The sequence below is a fragment of the Anomaloglossus baeobatrachus genome, chromosome 5 (genome assembly GCF_048569485.1).
Source record: "Anomaloglossus baeobatrachus isolate aAnoBae1 chromosome 5, aAnoBae1.hap1, whole genome shotgun sequence".
In the NCBI taxonomy this organism is placed as follows: domain Eukaryota; kingdom Metazoa; phylum Chordata; class Amphibia; order Anura; family Aromobatidae; genus Anomaloglossus; species Anomaloglossus baeobatrachus.
The window spans coordinates 259,425,426-259,445,053 of NC_134357.1; the positions used below are offsets into that span (position 1 = coordinate 259,425,426).

At 44.9% G+C, this 19,628-nt stretch overlaps 1 protein-coding gene across 1 annotated transcript in view; it reads left to right on the forward strand.

The window, feature by feature from the left end:
* Positions 1-3,358: 3,358 nt before the first annotated feature.
* The window catches only part of LOC142309942 (centromere protein Q-like), a 58,944-nt gene continuing 42,674 nt past the window's right edge, over positions 3,359-19,628 (forward strand). Inside the window, exons 1-2 of the mRNA XM_075347413.1 lie at positions 3,359-3,448; positions 13,545-13,633. Coding sequence (XP_075203528.1) covers positions 13,565-13,633 — 69 coding nt within the window. The 5' untranslated portion in view covers positions 3,359-3,448; positions 13,545-13,564. The remainder of the gene's footprint in view (positions 3,449-13,544; positions 13,634-19,628) is intronic.

A 19,628-nucleotide genomic window follows, 5' to 3' on the forward strand; every position in this document is an offset into this window, starting at 1 on the left:
ACAAATTGACAGGATGGGAAGCCGAGCTGCATGTCAGTTTAAGCTGTGGTGAAAAGAAGCATAGTGGGCATGGGATTTCTATGAAGTCCATCCACTGCGCTTGTACTGGACAGCACAGTATTTTGGATGCAACGAAAACAGACTTTATTTTTTACACCATTCACTTTGCGGTTTAAGTGCTAACGTGATTTAATCTTCCAGTTAGTACTATTTCAGTGATACCAGATATATATATTTTTTTTTATTTTTGGCTACCATCACACTAAAATTGTTGTTTTACAAAACAAAGGTTTTTTGCATCACTGAATTTTGAAGGCTGTAGTTTTTCTTTGTTTTCCTGCTGAGAGAGTCATGTGAGAGCTCGTTTTTTTGCGGAACGAGTTGTAGTTTGTATTGGTACCATTTAGGGCCACAGATTATTTTTTGATCACTTGATATTTCACTTTTTGTGAGGCCAAATCAAGAAGAAACAGCAACTCAGGAGTAGGATTTTTTTGGGGGGCAGGGAGGTTTACATCGTTCATCGTGCGGTAAAAGTGATGACAGCTTTATTCTTCATATCGATACGATAACAGCAAAACCACACTTATATAGATTTTTTTTTGTTTTGCTGCTTCTACACCATAAAAACTATTTTATAGGGAGAAAAAGTTTTGCATTGCTGTATTCTGAGAGCTATAGCTTTTTTAATTTTTCTGTGACGGAACAGCTTATTTTTTGCGGGACAAGATGACATTTTCATTGCTACGTTTTTTAAATTTTTTACTGTGCTCACTGAAGGGGATAACTTGTGTGACAGTTTTATAAATCGGGTTGTTATGGACACGGAAATACCAAATATGTGTACATTTTAATTTTTTTACGTAAATATAACTATTTGTTGGAATAATTTAATTTGTTTGTTCTTATTTTTTGATTTTTTTTTATATTCTTACATTTCTTTAACTTTTTTTTCCTCAGTCCCTATATGGGACATTACATTACACTAGCCTGATAACAGCTGATATAAAATCAATTAATCTGATTGTTACACGGTGTGGCGAGAAAAAAATTCTAAATCCCAAAATTACATTTTTTTGGTTGCAGCAAAATTGTATTAAAGTGCAATAACAGGTGAACAAAATGTCGCATCTGCACAAAAATAGTAGAATTAAAAACGCCAGCACGAGACGCAAAAAATATGCCATCAATGAGCCCCAGTTCCTGAAAAATGTGAATGCTATGGGTTGCGGAAAATGGCGCCATAAGCGCAATTCTTTTTTTTTTTGGACAAACTTCTGAATTTTTTTAACCCCTTAAATAAAAGTATACATGTTTGAAATCTATGAACTCATACTGACCCGAGGCATCATACTGATGCCTTAGTTTTACTATATACTGAACACCGTAAATAAAATATCCCAAAAACAATCGAATTGCACTTTTTTTGCAATTTCATCGCACTTGAAATTTTTTTTCAATTTTCCAGTATGCTATGTAGTAAAACTAATGATTTCTTTCAAAAGTAGAACTTGTCCCGCAAAAAACAAGCCCTATGCCATATGGCAAGATTGACGGAAAAATAAAAATGTTATGGCTCCCGAAAGAAAAGGAGCGAAGAACAGAAAAATCGCCTGGGGGTGAAGGAGTTATATCATGCATGGGGTTAATCTGCAGGTTAAAAGGGTTCCAAAAATGCCAGTAGCCACTGAAAGCTGGCAATCAGGAAGAAATTAACTTTATTACTCCCAGCAGCCTCTGGCGTGGTACCATAGCGGTTATAATGCACTGCAGTGCTTCTGCATTGTAAGGCTTTGGGTTGCATTATAAACTCATCGGCATCCCGTTGTAGGGGGATGGATTACAGTGGAAGCATCATTTTTCTGTCGAACACTAAGGCTATGTGTCCACGGTAGAATGTTGCTGCAAATTTTTCTGCATGAAAATCCGCGACTTTCGCGGCAAATCCGCACCTATTTTTTGCCGCGGATTTTGATGCAGATTTTTTTTTTTTCCCCCATTCTATAGCCAAAATCCGGATCAAAATCCGCAACAATAATTGATATGCTGCAGATTTTTCCGGATCAAAATCCGTGGCAAATCCGCCGCGGAAAAATCCGCAGCATGGACACAGCATTTCCAAAATGCCATTGAAATGGCTGGGAAGTGCCGCTGCTGCAGATTTTCGGAAAATCCGCGGCTTTTCCGCGAGAAATCCGCGGCAAAATCCGCGCATTTTCCGCAGCGTGGACACATAGCCTAAGAGATATGTGTACACGTTTCGTTTCAGCCATGAGACATTTTACTGTGCCAGCAGAATGAATGAGATTTGTGAAATCTCATGCACGTTGCTTTATTTCTGCTCATTGCAAATTTGAAGAAGCTTCTTATCTCCATTCATTTAGTGTTGTTTTTGTAGCAGTTTTCTCCCATTGTAATGAATGGAGAAAAAAACGGCAAGACAAATTTTTTTTGATTCTGAAAGAAACGCAACGTGTACACATATCCTTAGTCCTCGTGATCCCTCACTGTTGCTTCTCCAGATTTCTGGAATAATCTGCTCTTTTCATTGTGGCTTTAGTATTTTATCTATGTTTTAAATCTTTTTGATTTGCCTTTTATCCAGATATTTTGTCAGATTCATAATTTGGGTCTTTTTCAAAGGTGACATTTTTTGTTGTAGCTCAGTTTTTCTTCCTTTTTGGTCAATCCCTACAGTGGTATTTTAAGGATTATGTTAAAATTTGTGCTAAAAACAGTTAATAGATTTGTATTTTTATTATTTTGTATTTTCCATCAAATTCTTCAATTATGTGCTCCATTTGGACGAAACTGACACAAAAAGGTCAGTATGTGTAAATACAAAAAAAAAGTGACACAAAATGTGTAAATATTTGACTTTGCCGTGAGATGCTGCAGCACCTCACATAATGGCTGCATTTTATATTATAGCTATGGCCACAGGTGCCTGATCCTGAGCACATTACTGTGCAATGGCAGCTTGTAATTTAAAGGAATTCTGGTTGCTAAATTATAACTGGGCCCTAATCAGCACGGATGACATGGCGCTCGTTCCTGAGGTAAAGTGTGACGGTCAGTGACACCACTGCAAAATGTCCTACTCTGACTAAATCCCCTAGAAAACTTTCACTGTGAGCTAAACAGCATGAACTGATATGGTGCCGCCGGTCTGAACCGGAGCACGAGTGGGAAAAACACGTGTGGAGCAGAGAACCGTCTCCACACAACCTCCCTCCCCGCGTCCCCTCACTGCTCTGAGCGCGAGATAGGAAACACGTGACCAAGCGCGGCCACAGGACTCCTCCCGCCAGCAGCAGGCGGAGAGGTGGGCGGAGGGATGAGCAGTGTTGGTCACGTGTCCCTGTCTGCCAGGTACTGATACCGTCACTGTTCGCTCTGCGGACGCCGCTGAGGAAGGGGGCGTGGTTACACAAAAGTAATGCGAAGTGTAAGCTCTGGCGGTGCTGCTCCGAACTCTGCCTAAGTATTGAGAGTGAGGGAGCCTCGTCTGCCATGTGGGACGGGGAGAATATTACAGGGGTCATAACGTATTGTGAGCGGTCCTGTCAGCCATTTGGGATGGGGACATATTACAGGGGGCGGGCTCAGAATGTGAGAGGGCCTGTCAGCCATTTGGGGCGTGGACATATTACAGGGGGCGGGCTCATAATGTGAGCGGTCCTGTCAGCCATTTGGGATGGGGACATATTACAGGGGGCGGGCTCAGAATGTGAGAGGTCCTATCAGCCATTTGGGGCGGAGACATATTACAGGGGGCGGGGTCATAATGTGAGAGGGCCTGTCAGCCATTTGGGGCGTGGACATATTACAGGGGGCGGGGTCATAATGTGAGAGGTCCTGTCAGCCATTTGGGGCGGGGACATATTACAGGGGGCGGGCTCATAATGTGAGAGGTCCTGTTAGCCATTTGGGCGGAGACCTTACAGGGGGTGGGCTCATAATGTGAGAGGTCCCATCAGTCATTTGGGGCTGGGACACATTACAGAGGGCGGGCTCATAATGTCAGAGGCCCCATCAACCATTTGGGGCGGGGGTATAGTACAGGGGGCGGGCTCATAATGTGAGAGGTCCTGTCAGCCATTTAGGGCGGGGATATAGTACAGGGGGCGGGCTCATAATGTGAGAGGTCCCATCAGCCATTTGGGGCGGGGGTATAGTTCAGGGGGCGGGCTCATAATGTGAGAGGTCCCATCAGCCATTTGGGGTGGGGTGATATTACAGGGGGCGGGCTCATAATGTGAGAGGTCCTGTCAGCCATTTGGGGCAGATACATATTACAGGGGGCGGGCTCATAATGTGAGAGGTCCTGTCAGCCATTTGGGCAGAGACATATTACAGGGGGTGGGCTCATAATGTGTGAGGTCCTGTCAGCCATTTGGGCAGAGACATATTACAGGGGGTGGGCTCATAATGTGTGAGGTCCTGTCAGCCATTTGGGCAGAGACATATTACAGGGGGTGGGCTCATAATGTGTGAGGTCCTGTCAGCCATTTGGGGTGGGGACATATTAGAGGGGGCGGGCTCATAATGTGAGAGGTCCCATCAGCCATTTGGGGTGGGGTGATATTACAGGGGGCGGGCTCATAATGTGAGAGGTCCTGTCAGCCATTTGGGCAAAGACATATAAGAGGGGGCGGGCTCATAATGTGAGAGGTCCTGTCAGCCATTTGGGGTGGGGACATATTACAGGGGGCGGGCTCATAATGTGAGAGGTCCTGTCAGCCATTTGGGCAGAGACATATTACAGGGGGTGGGCTCATAATGTGTGAGGTCCTGTCAGCCATTTGGGCAGAGACATATTACAGGGGGTGGGCTCATAATGTGTGAGGTCCTGTCAGCCATTTGGGCAGAGACATATTACAGGGGGTGGGCTCATAATGTGTGAGGTCCTGTCAGCCATTTGGGATGGGGACATATTAGAGGGGGCGGGCTCATAATGTGAGAGGTCCTGTCAGCCATTTGGGGTGGGGACATATTAGAGGGGGCGGGGACATATTACAGGGGACAGACTCATAATGTGTGAGGTCCTGTCAGCCATTTGGGGTGGGGACATATTAGAGGGGGCGGGCTCATAATGTGAGAGGTCTGTCAGCCATTTGGGGTGGGGACATATAGGGGGCGGGCTCATAATGTGAGAGGTCCTGTCAGCCATTTGGGGAGGGGGTATAGCACGGGATAGGATATAAAGTATTGTGAGGGGCAATCAGCTATTTGGGATGGAGACATATTACAGGGGTGGGGTCATATAGTATTATGAGAGGTCCTGTTAGCCATTTGGGCGGAGACATATTACAGGGGTGGGGTCTTTGGCAAATAATTTGAATATTTGTGTGTTTGGACTAAGGTCAGTGGGTGCCTCAAAGTTATTAAGGGAGTGGCTGATCCTGTGTATAGGGAAATGCAGGCTAGTGTAATATATAGGGCATTATTCTATAAGGGCCCATGCCCAGAGGCGTCCATAGGGGGGGGCTGATACTATGTATAGGGAAATGCAGGCTAGTGTAATATATAGGGCATTATTCTATAAGGGCCCATGCCCAGAGGCGTCTATAGGGCGGGAAGAGGGGGGGGGGCTGATACTGTGTTTAGGGAAATGCAGACTAGTATAATATATAGGGCATTATTCTATAAGGGCCCATGCCCAGAGGCGTCTATAGGGGGGGCTGATACTATGTATAGGGAAATGCAGGCTAGTGTAATATATAGGGCATTACTCTATAAAGGCCCATGCCCAGAGGAGTCTATAGGGGGGGCTGATACTGTGTATAGGGAAATACAGGCTAGTGTAATATATAGGGCATTATTCTATAAGGGCCCATGCCCAGAGGCGTCTATAGGGGGGGCTGATACTATGTATAGGGAAACGCAGGCTAGTGTAATATATAGGGCATTATTCTATAAGGGCCCATGCCCAGAGGCGTCTATAGGGGGGGACTGATACTATGTATAGGGAAATGCAGGCTAGTGTAATATATAGGGCATTATTCTTTAAGGGCCCATGCCCAGAGGCGTCTATAGGGGGGGGCTGATACTGTGTATAGGGAAATGCAGGCTAGTGTAATATATAGGGCATTATTCTATAAGGGCCCATGCCCAGAGGCGTCTATAGGGGGGGCTGATACTATGTATAGGGAAATGCAGGCTAGTGTAATATATAGGGCATTACTCTATAAGGGCCCATGCCCAGAGGAGTCTATAGGGGGGGGCTGATACTGTGTATATGGAAATGCAGGCTAGTGTAATATATAGGGCATTATTCTATAAGGGCCCATGCCCAGAGGCGTCTATAGGGGGGGCTGATACTATGTATAGGGAAATCCAGGCTAGTGTAATTTATAGGGCATTATTCTATAAGGGCCCATGCCCAGAGGCGTCTATAGGGGGGGGGGGCTGATACTGTGTATAGGGAAATGCAGACTAGTGTAATTTATAGGGCATTACTCTATAAGGGCCCATGCCCAGAGGCGTCTATAGGGGGGGCTGATACTATGTATAGGGAAATGCAGGCTAGTGTAATATATAGGGCATTACTCTATAAGGGCCCATGCCCAGAGGCGTCTATAGGGGGGGACTGATACTATGTATAGGGAAATGCAGGCTAGTGTAATATATAGGGCATTACTCTATAAGGGCCCATGCCCAGAGGCGTCTATAGGGGGGGGCTGATACTGTGTATAGGGAAATGCAGGCTAGTGTAATATATAGGGCATTATTCTATAAGGGCCCATGCCCAGAGGCGTCTATAGGGGGGGCTGATACTATGTATAGGGAAATGCAGGCTAGTGTAATATATAGGGCATTACTCTATAAGGGCCCATGCCCAGAGGAGTCTATAGGGGGGGTGCTGATACTGTGTATAGGGAAATGCAGGCTAGTGTAATATATAGGGCATTATTCTATAAGGGCCCATGCCCAGAGGCGTCTATAGGGGGGGGGCTGATACTATGTATAGGGAAATGCAGGCTAGTGTAATATATAGGGCATTATTCTATAAGGGCCCATGCACAGAGGCGTCTATAGGGGGGGGCTGATACTATGTATAGGGAAATGCAGGCTAGTGTAATATATAGGGCATTACTCTATAAGGGCTCATGCCCAGAGGAGTCTATAGGGAGGAGCTGATGCTGTGTATAGGGAAATGCAGGCTAGTGTAATATATAGGGCATTATTCTATAAGGGCCCATGCCCAGAGGCGTCTATAGGGGGGTGCTGATACTGTGTATAGGGAAATGCAGGCTAGTGTAATATATAGGGCATTACTCTATAAGGGCCCATGCCCAGAGGCGTCTATAGGGGGGGGCTGATACTGTGTATAGGGAAATGCAGGCTAGTGTAATATATAGAGGGTTATTCTATAAGGGCCCATGCCCAGAGGAGTCTATAGGAGTGGCTAATACTGTGTATAGGGAAATGCAGGCTAGTGTAATGTATAGGGCATTACTCTATAAGGGCCCATGCCCAGAGGCGTCTATAGGTGGGGGCTGATACTATGTATAGGGAAATCCAGGCTAGTGTAATTTATAGGGCATTATTCTATAAGGGCCCATGCCCAGAGGCGTCTATAGGGGGGGGGGGCTGATACTGTGTATAGGGAAATGCAGGCTAGTGTAATTTATAGGGCATTACTCTATAAGGGCCCATGCCCAGAGGCGTCTATAGGGGGGGCTGATACTATGTATAGGGAAATGCAGGCTAGTGTAATATATAGGGCATTACTCTATAAGGGCCCATGCCCAGAGGCGTCTATAGGGCAGTGGCTGATACTGTGTATAGGTAAATGCAGGCTAGTGTAATATATAGGGCATTACTCTATAAGGGCCCATGCCCACAATTAATGTTAGCAGCATGTTGGACGTTTTGTATTTTTGCAGCGTCCAAAACGCGCAGTGCAGTACAAGCACAGTGGATGGCGCTAATAGAAATCCCCTGCCCACTGTGCTTCTTTTTAAGGGTAAGTTCACACAGTGCGTTTTTCGCGGCGTTTTTGCGCATTTTTCGGGTGCATTTTTGCTCAGAAAACTGCATGACTTTGCTTCCCCAGCAAAGTCTGAGTTTTCATTTTTGCTGTCTGCACACAGCGTTTTTTTTAGCTGCGTTTTTGTAGTGCCCAGAAAAACGCAGCATGTCAATTATTTTTGCGTTTTTCACTGCGTTTCCACCCATTGAGTTCAATGAGATGTTCAAAAACGCAATGAAAACCGCAAATTGCAAATATAGCTGCCTTTTTGTGCATTTCTATCACTAAAAACGCAGCTATAAACGCAAGGGGTGGGCAGGGGGCAGTAAATTGATATGTACAGGAAGAGGATTCCTTCTGTCAGTAAATACAGAAGCGTGAATCCTCCCGGTATCGCCACCGCCGCTTCCACCTCCCATCCTGTGCATGTCTGCTCCCGTGCGGCGCCATGTCTGGGCTGGAGGTGGAGGCAGCTGCGACAACAAAAGTGAACAGTTGAAAAACAAATGTCATACTCACCTGTCTTCAGACTCCCGGTGCCATGCCCGCTCCCAGCTCCTCTCCCGGTACCGCCGCTCCGGCTGTGTGCTCTCAGGCACGTCCGATGGCTGCAGGACCTGGCGGTGGATCACCTGATGCGGTCACCTGACGCATCAGCTGATCGTAAGTCTCGCGGTGACGCCGGCGCCCGGCTGGCTTAACCTATCAGCGGATGCCGTCAGGAGACTTCATCACTGATTACTGATCAGACGGCATCAGACTCCGCTCCAGGAGCTGCCGGTAATCAGCACATAAGTATTTTTTTTTTTGCACCGATGCATCAGCTGATTGTATAAACGGCTTTTATACAATCAGCTGATGTGGGATGTGATTCACATCCTTGAACCTGACACATCATCTGATCACTTTGCCTTCCAGCAAACCGATCAGATGATATTGGATCCGGATTGGACGGCGTGGGACCCTTGACCCAGGATTAATGCGGAGGGGGGTTCTTTATTTCAGTAAAGATGGAGTCACTAATTGTGTTGTGTTTTATTTCTAATAAAAATATATTTCTGTGTGTTGTGGTTTTTTTTTATCTTCTCTAGAAATTCATGGTAGCCATGTCTAATATTGGCATGACACCATGAATTTCGGGCTTAGGGCCAGCTGATAATATACAGCTAGCCCTAACCCCATTATTACCCAGCGAGCCCCCCGTCACCAGGGCAGCTGGAGAGTTGGATACAGCGCCAGAAGCTTCTATGAAAGCGCCATATTCTGGGGTGGTTGCGGACTGTAATTCGCATCAGGGGTGCCCAGAAAGCATGGGCACCCTGCACTGTGGATTCCAATCCACAGCTGCCTAGTTGTACCTGGCTGGACTCAAGAATTGGGCAAGCCTACGTCACTTTTTTTTTAATTCATGAAATTCATGAAATAAAAAAAAAAGGGCTTCCCTATATTTTTGGTTCCAGCCGGGTACAAATAGGCAGCTGGGGGTTGGGGGCAGCCCGTACCTGCCTGCTCTACCTGGCTAGCATACAAAAATATGGCAAAGCCCACGTCATTTTTTGGGGGGGGGGCAAAAAACTCCTGCATACAGTCCTGGATGGAGGATGCTGAGCCTTGTAGTTCTGCAGCTGCTGTCTGCTCTCCTGCATACACTATTGGATGGAGTATGCTGAGCCTTGTAGTTCTGCTCCCCCTGCCTCTCTCTCCAGCATACAGTCCTGTGTGGAGCATGCTGAGCCTTGTAGTTCTGCAGCTGTCTGCTCTCCTGCATACACTAGTGGAGAATGAAGAACATATTGAAGAAGGAAATTACATCAGACTTTTTTTTTTTCTTCAACAATCTTTAATGGCATTGTTCACTGATAAAAAAACGCATAAAAACACAGTAAGCAAAAACGCATCAAATCGCAAAAAAACGCACAAAAACGCAGCGTCAAAAAAATGCAGTGTGTGAACCTAGCCTTACACGGTGTAAATTGGCCTGCTGGTTTCCTATTCACAGCATGTCAGTTTCTCCTGTGGAGACTGTTGAACCTCCTGCGTGGGAGAACGCAGCGGACACAGCGATAATACGCCCCATTCTAACATGCTGTATATAAGACCCCAGGCCGCTGGGTAGAACATAAACACTTTATAATACCTAGGTCACGCCGGTGCAGATTGGTCAGATGGGTGGTGCCGTTCTCCAGGACCGGTGCCTCCCCTTTCGGCCACCTTGGTCTTCCTTATTCTGAAGTCGCGGTGCATGACGCGTCTACATCATACACACGCGCCGGCTTTGAGGGTCTGCACAGTCTTAAGACCCCTGCCATAAGGAATGCTGGCTGACACAAGTAAAGAATTTCTATCACCAGGTTATGCCACCTAATCTGAGAGCAGCAGGATGAAGGAAAAGACACCCTCATTCCAGCGATGTGTCACTTACTGGGCTGCGTGGTGTAGCGTTTATGAAATCACGGTTTAATTAGCAGGAGATTACCATTAGAGGACTACTTGGCATGCTGCAGGTAGTCCAGCAGATGCATGAGCTCGTTATAGCCCAATAAGTGGTACATCATCAAAATCAGGGTCTCTGTCTCTACATTATGCGTCTCAGATGGGGGAGCAAAAATCTGGTGACAATCCGTGTAATAAGGAGACAGAGGGCATCTACATGACCCCCTTACGCTGCTTTCCTGGGCATCCTAGCATCTGCGCCCCTCAGAGGACTGCTGCCTATGTTTCTTATAGGTGAATGATGGGCAGCAGTGTTTTGGTGCCGTTTGCTGTAAAAGGGTATGTGTGCACGTTGAGTATTTGGTGCAGAAATTTTCTATATCAAATCTGCAAATTCTGGCAGAAGAAACGCATGGGTTTTGTGCCATGCATTTTTCTTTTAATCCCTTTATCCCAGCCACTAAAACACCCTAATGACCGGGCCATTTTTTGCAATTCTGACCAGTGTCACTTCAACAGATCCTGGCGATTCTGAGATTGTTTTTTCGTGACATATTGTACTTCATGTTAATGGTAAATTTAGGCCGATATTTTTTGTGTTTATTTGTGAAAATTTCGGAAATTTTGCGAAAATTTTGAAAATTTCGCAATTTTCAAACTTTGAAAATGTATGCTTATAAATCTGAGAGATATGTCACACAAAATAGTTACTAAGTAACATTTCCCACATGTCTACTTTACATCAGCGCAATTTTCAAAACAATTTTTTTTTTCGTTAGGATGTTAGAAGGGGTCAAAGTTTATCAGCAATTTCTCATTTTTCCAGCAAAATTTACAAAATAATTTATTTAGGGACCACATCACATTTGAAGTGACTTTGAGAGGCCGAGGTGACAGAAAATACCCAAAAGTGACCCCATTCTAAAAACTGCACCCCTCACACTGCTCAAAACCACATCCAGGAAGTTTATTAACCCTTTAGGTGCTTCACAGGAACCAAAGCAATGTGGAAGGAAAAAATGAAAATTTTACTTTTTAACACAAAAATGTTACTTCAGCCATAAAATTTATATTTTCACAAGGGAGAAAAGAAAAAATGCACCATACAATTTATCGTGCATTTTCTCCTGAGTACACCGAGATCTCATATGTGGGGGAAATCAATTGTTTGGGTGCACGGCAGAGGTCGGAAGGGAAGGAGCACCATTTGACTTTTTGAGCGCAAAATTAGCTGGACTCATTAGCGGACGCCATGCCGGGTTTGAAGACCCCCTGAGGTGCCTAAACAATGGAGCTCCCCCACAAGTGACCTCATTTTGGAAACTAGAGCCCTCAAATAATTTTTCTAGATGTTTGGTGAGCACTTTGAACACCTGGGGGCTTTACAGAAGTTTATAACGTTGAGCCGTGAAAAGAAACAATTTTTTTTACCACAATACTGTTGCTTGAACAAGGTAGCTTTTTTTTCACAAGGGTATCAGGAAAAATGCACCATAAAATGTATTGTGCAATTTCTCCTGAGTACGTAGATACCTCATATGTGGTGGAAAGTTATTGTTTGGGCGCATAGCGGGGCTCAGAAGAGAAGCAGCACCATTTGACAGCAAAATTGGTTGGAATCATTAGCAGACGCCATGTCACTTTTGGAGATCCCCTATGGTGCCTAAATAGTAGAGCTCCCCCACAAATGACCCCATTTTGGAACTAGACCCCTCAAGGAATTTATCTAGATGTTTGGTGAGCCCCTTGTACCCCCAGGGGCTCCACAGAAGTTGATAACGTTGAACCGTGAACATTTTTTTTTCTTACCACAAACTTTTTGCTTCAACCAGGTAGCTTTTTTTTTACAACGGTACCAGGAAAAAATGCACCATAAAACGTATTGTGCAATTTTTCCCGAGTACGCAGATACCTCATATGTGGTGGAAAGTAATTGTCTGGGCGCATGGCAGTGTTCGGAAGAGAAGGAATGCCATTTGACTTCTCAAACGCACAGACGTGCACTTATCGGCCGCTGCAGGACGCACGGTCGGTTGAGATACAAAAAGCGTCGGGGATACGGAAAAAAAAGTCACGCCAAAAATTGAGCAGGGATGCCGATCCGTTATGTGCATCCCCGATCAGCACTCGGCGGGACGCACGGACGGATGCGATACAAAAAGCGTTGGGGATACAGAAAAAAAGTCCCACCGAAAATTGACCACGGATGCAGATCCGTTATCTGCATCCCTGATCAGCGCTCGGTGGGACGCACAGACGGATGAGGTGTAAAAATGGACAGGGGATACAGCAAAAAAAAAAAGTTATACTCACAGGACCCAGAGGATTAGCAGGAGGATCACTGACCAGAGGAACTGCAGAAGGAATAGAAGGCAGCGAGATGGACAGCTTTACAGGAGCAGCAGGCAGGAGGTTGGACAGCTTATCAGAAGACCCAGGAAGGACCCAGCGATGGAGGCAGATGTGATCGGGCCAGTGAAGACCTCGGACGACCCAGTGAAGACAGGTTAGGCTAGGTTCACATTTCCGTTGTTTTCCATCAGTCACATGTGTTGCTTGACGCTTGTGACTGATGCGTTGTACAACGGATGAGAAGAATAAGAATTCATTGTCGGACTGAGAGAGAACACTCAGCTGATTGTTCATAATAGTCGGCTGCCGCCTTTTGAGAGCGAACAGATGATCCCCGGCGGCCGGCTAATAAGAGCAATCAGCAGAATTGTTATTTCAACCAGGAAACCGCACATGTTTTGGGCAGAATTACACGACTTTTGGTGTGAGGTGAATTCGTCTTATTGAATTGGTTACGTCAAAGCTTTCCCTACTTTACAAAAGTTGGCAGAACCGGCCAAGACTGGAATGAAAATGCCAAATGTAAATTTTTGAGTTGTGTAAAAAGTTTGCAGCAGTTCTACAATACAATTCTGGCTGATGAGTCGGAGCTATATGTTGAACCTATGAAGGACCCCAAGAGATTTTTGGTATGGTAAAGTAACTTATTTTTGCACAAAAACCTGGCATAGTGAGTATTGTTGGTTTTTACAAATTTTTAATTGTATCTGGTTAAACAATATTCACGAAGAACCCTTTAAGCAAGTATCATCCCACATAATGATTTCCATGTATATTCCAGGTAACCCAGCTGATAGAACGATGGCTCCTAAACGACAGCGCAACAGAGTCACATATGACAAGACTGTGAAGTCGAGCAGTGATACAAGCGTAAGTCTGTCTCCATTATACTTCATCAGAGCAAACATATCCTACATGCAGGTCTGCAATAAGTGCGGTCATTATCAGATTTCCTTAATTTTTCACAATAAACCACTAATGTGCAAGCCCATGCTTCCTGGTGATTTAGCTTATAACTAGGCAAGTTTAGAGATGAACATTTGGGACACTTTAAACAGAATATATCAGTAGATTTTTGCTATGTAATCTGAAAACAGCATGAGGTAGGGCTGAGACACTGCATTCAGCCATGTGTCACTTATTGAGCTGTTTTCTTACAAATGGGTTGTTTATCAGCAGAAGATGATCACTGTCGGCTTGGTGCCAGTTTGCCTACTAGACTAACCACGCCCCCAGCACTGATTAGCCACTGTCAATAGACAATGTAGACAATAGGCTGCTGGTCAGTCGTGTGGGTGGGGTTTACTTTTTGAGCCCTGCCTCATCTAAAAACTGATTGTGTCACAACTGGAACTAAGTGATGCATAATTGGAATAAAGTTTCTTTCAGATTAGATGGCAAAAACCTGCTGATAGATTACATTTAAAGAGACGTTGTCAGAACAGAATGACTGTTCACCCCAAGTCCAATGCTCTGTCCATCATGGTCTGACCAATCTTTTATGTGCAGCTTTCCACTTGCTTGATTTCCCTGTATCTCCACCCTCCCCTTTTCTTTGATTAACAGTTCTGGTTTCATAGAGCTAGCAGACAGAGATAGATGGGGAACAAGCAGGGGGGAACGTTCACTTAAAACGTTCACACCTGTCATCATGAAAATGCACTTCAAGCTGCAGGCACCATGTGATGGAGCAGGAGGAGCGGAGAAGATTAATATAGAGTCTTATTTGTGTTTTATTCTATTAAACCTCAGCTATGTCTGGGACTTTTGTTCCACTGGTCAGTCCGATCAGTGACTGACAGCTTTTTTTATATAAGTATGCATACACAGGTAGTTGTCAGTCATTAACCCCTTTACCACACGGCTATTTTTCATTTTTTTCCTCCCCTTCTTCCAAGAGTCATAACTTTTTTTATTTTTCCGTCAGTATAGCAGTATATTACGATGGTTTGTTTTTTGCAGGACGACTTGTACTTTTGACCAACACCATTCGTTCTGCCCTATATTGTACTGTAGAGCGGAAAAAAATTCTAAGGGGTACTTTGCACGCGGCGACATCGCAAGCCGATGTTGCGATGTCGAGCGCGATAGTCCCCGCCCCCGTCGCAGCAGCGATATTTTGTGAATGCTGGCGTAGCGAACATTATTGCTACGCCAGCTTCACATGCACTGACCTGACCTGCGACCCGCCTCCTCCCTAAGGGGACGGGTCATGCGGCGTCACAGCGACGTCACACGGCAGGCGGCCAATAGCAGCGGAGGGGCGGAGATGAGCAGGATGTAAACATCCCGCCCACCTCCGTCCTTCCGCATTGCAGCCGGGACGCAGGTAAGAGATGTTCCTCGCTCCTGCGGCTTCACACACAGCGATGTGTGCTGCCGCAGAAACGAGGAACTACATCGTACCTGTCGCTGCACCGGCATTATGGAAATGTCGGACCCTACACCGATGATACGATAACGATACTCTTGCGCTCGTTAATCGTATCAAAAAGGATTTGCACACTACGATATCGACTGCGACACCGGATGTGCGTCACTTTCGATTTGACCCCATCGACATCGCACCTGCGATGTCGTAGTGTGCAAAGCCGGCCTATGTGTCCTGATTTTATAAAAAAGTGCAATTGCAAAATTATTTTATGAGTTTATTTCACTATATGGTAAAACTGACCTGGCATTATAATTCCCCAGGTCACTATGAGTTTGTAGATCTCAAACATGTATAGTTTTACTTTTCTCTATAGGGTAAAAAAGGTTTGTTAAAAAATTGCACTTTTGTCACCTTTTTCTAAGACCCTTTAATTTTTCAGGATCTGTGGCTCAGTAATGGCTTATATTTTGCATCTTGAGCTGTTGTTTTTAATTATACCATTTTTGGGTAGATACGATGTTTTGATTGCCAGCTATTTCATTTCAATGCAATGTTGCAACAACAAAAAAAAACGTAATTCTGGCGTTTTTGATTGTTTTTGGGGTTTTTTTTTCTCGCTACGCCCTTTTCTAATTAGCTTAATGAATTTTAAATTTTGCATTTCTGAACACAGTGATACCAAATGTTTTTTTTGATGGGGCAAAAGGGGATGATTTGAACTTTTGTTTTTTGTTTGTTTTATTTTTTAATGCTTTTCATATTTTTAAAAACTGTTTATTAAAACTTATTTTTATTGATTTTACTAGTCCCCGTAGGAGACTTTATGCCTGCACTATCCAATCACTTCTGCTGATCAGAGCAATGCCTCAGCATCACTCTCATCAGCAGAAATGTTGTTCTGTGAATCTGCTCTGCTGGCATTCACAGGAAGTGAGTCATGACAGCAACCGAGGTCATCAGCTGACTCCGCGCTGTTATGACAACCCATTGGCGCCCCGTCATCGTATCACAGGGCCGCTGATAGCAGCGGGGAATAGCACAATCCCGGCTGGAGTGCGTTAGATCGCACTACCAATTTGACAGCGCAATCTAAGGAGTTAACAGGTGCAGGTGGATCTTTGATCAGAGATCCACCTGTGCCTGTTAAGGTCCAGTCACACTAAGCAACTTACCAGCGATCCCAACAACGATAGGGATCGCTGGTAAGTTGCTAGGAGGTTGCTGGTGAGATGTCACACTGCGACGCTCCAGCGATCCCACCAGCAACCTGACCTGGCAGGGATCGCTGGAGCGTGGCTACACGAGTTGCTGGTGAGCTCACCAGCAACCAGTGACCAGCCCCCAGCCAGCAGCGCCGCGTGGAAGATGCTGCGCTTGGTAACTAAGGTAAATATCGGGTAACCAACCCGATATTTACCTTGGTTACCAGCGCACGCAGCTACACGTGCAGAGAGCAGGGAGCAGCGCACACTGAGCGCTGGCTCCCTGCTCTCCTAGTTACAGCACACATCGGGTTAATTACCCGATGTGTGCTGCAGCTACATGTGCAGAGAGCAGGGAGCAGCGCACACCGCTTAGCGCTGGCTCCTTGCTCTCCTAGTTACAGCACACATCGGGTTAATTACCCGATGTGTACTGCAGCTAAATGTGCACAGAGCAGGGAGCAGCGCACAATGCTTAGCGCTGGCTCCCTGCTCTCCTAGCTACAGCACACATCGGGTTAATTAACCCGATGTGTCCTGCAGCTACATGTGCACAGAGCAGGAGCCGGCACTGACAGTGAGAGCGGCGGAGGCTGGTAACGAAGGTAAATATCGGGTAACCAAGGACAGGGCTTCTTGGTTACCCGATGTTTACTGTGGTTACCAGCGTCTGCAGAAGCCGGCTCCTGCTGGCTCCACATTTAGTTGTTGCTGTCTTGCTGTCACACACAGCGATCTGTGCTTCACAGCGGGACAGCAACAACTAAAAAATGGCCCAGGACATTCAGCAACAACCAACGACCTCACAGCAGGGGCCAGGTTGTTGCTGGATGTCACACACAGCGACATCACTAGCAACATCGCTGCTACGTCACAAAAGTTGTTCGTTAGCAGCGATGTTGCTTGCGATGTTGCTTAGTGTGACGGGGCCTTAAGCCACATATGTTGGCTAATCAGATCAGCAGACATGTGTGGGGAATAATGCAGGCTCGGCTCGTTAGCCCTCATTAAAGGGAAGGAGGCAACCTAGGATGTGTATATATTGTACGTCCTAGGTCGTAAAGGGAATAATAGGACCTCCCACTGGACTGAAAGTCCAAGAATAAGTCAAAGTTTAAATTAATAAAACACATTATACTGAATCTGTTCTTAAAGACTTTCTATCAATCTGCTCAGCTCCCCCTGCTCTATAACATGGTGCCTGCAGACTGAACTGCATTTCCGTGGTGACAGGTTACCTTTACATTTTTGGCCATGCCATGATTCACCAAACGCTTGTAGTTGGTCTAAACAATCATTCTGTGTTGACAAAAAAAATAAAGCTGTTGGTACTAAATTTATGTACAGGTGAACAAATATACGCCATGTAGCCAATATTCAACATATACATACACAATGCATTAGCAGACTGCACTCAATAAATACATGAACACTATTGCTGTAAATGATACTACAAATACCTTCATTTTATATATATATATATATCAAATCACCCACCTTTTCCCAATTTAAAATAATGTTCTTAAAAAAAATGTACAAAATAGCAGATGTGTATCATTACATTCACCACAGACCAATCTATGAATGTGGCTCAGTATTATATATTCAGGGAAAAATTGGTGACATTTTGAGGTAATCAATTACCTGACCTCTGCCATGTTTGGCCTTGACTTAAGGCCGCTTTACACGCAACGACATCACTAAAGAGATGTCGTTGGGGTCACGGAATTCGTGACGCACATCCGTTCTCGTTAGCGACGTCGTTGCGTGTGACACGTACGAGCGACTGCTAACGATCAAAAATACTCACCTTATCATTGATCGGTGACACACTCTCAATTTCCCAAATATCGTTCCTGTTGCAGGACGCTGGTTGTTCGTTGTTCCTTCGGCAGCGCACATCTCTATGTGTGACACCGCAGGAACATGGAACTTCACCTTACCTGCGGCCGCCAGCAATGAGGAAGGAAAGAGGTGGGCGGGATGTTTGTCCCGCTCATCTCAGCCACCTCCGCTTCTATTGGGCGGCTGTTTAGTGACGTCACTGTGAAGCCGAACAAACCGCCCGCTTAGAAAGGAGATGGTTCGCCGGTCACAGTGACGTCGCTAGGCAGGTAAGTAGTGTGACGGGTCCGAGCTATGTTGTGCGCGACAGGCAGCAAGTTGCCCGTGTCGCACAACCGACGGGGGCAGATACGCTCACTAGCGATATCGGTACCGATATCGCAGCGTGTAAAGTACCCTATACAGAAGAAATTCATAGAAAAAACTCACCAAAAATAAAGCCAACAGCCATAAAATGGTCAGATAGTGGCAAAAGCACATGCAAGATGCATACGGCCCCCCATGATAAAGGTTGGAAGATCACAGGTGCAGAATGCCTATATAACAACCACCCCCAGCCTAATATATCAGGAGGGGGAGGTTGCCGGCACAAAACTGCACACAAATAAGATCTAATATAGGGCGTCAGTCACACAGATACGTGCAATGCACAGTGTCCAGGCAAAGCCTATTGATCACGCCCTTCTATTAGGTTAGGCGGGCTGCCCAGCACCTAGGTGCACTGGCACAGTGGACAGACATCCCAGGGGACCGGCTGCATCCTGCAAAATTGTGCGATAATAAAATGATAAAATTGATAATAAATGTGAGGCATTGGTCATATTTTGGCCATAATACCCTTTAAACCTGAAGGCAGAAAGGCCCACAAACCAGCAACAACTAAAAATGACTGCAGCAAAGATCTGACAGAGCATCACAAAGGGGAACACTTTGTAACTGATGATACCCATGCATTCTAGATTTCAGGCAATCGCTGACTGCAACATATTTGTATCCCTGTATTACATTCAATAATAGTTTTTATTTATAATTGTTAGTTTATACAATTACTCTCAATTCTTTGCAAGTGGAATAACTAAAAAAAAGTAGTATAACATATAATAAACATATAATTTGTGTGTATATATATATATATATATATATATATATATATATATACCGTATGCAAAATTATTAGGAAAGTTGTATTTTGGAGGATTTTTTTTATTATTGATCAACCACTATGTTCTCAAGCAACCTGAGAGACTCATAAATATCAAAGCTTAATATTTTTGAAAGTTGGAGTGGTTTTTTTTTTTAGATTTGGCTATCTTAGGAGGATATCTGTTTGTGCAGGTAACTATTACTGTGCAGAATTATTAGGCAACTTAATAAAAACCAAATATATTCCCATCTGACTTGTTTATTTTCACCAGGTAAACCAATATAACTGCACAAAATTTAG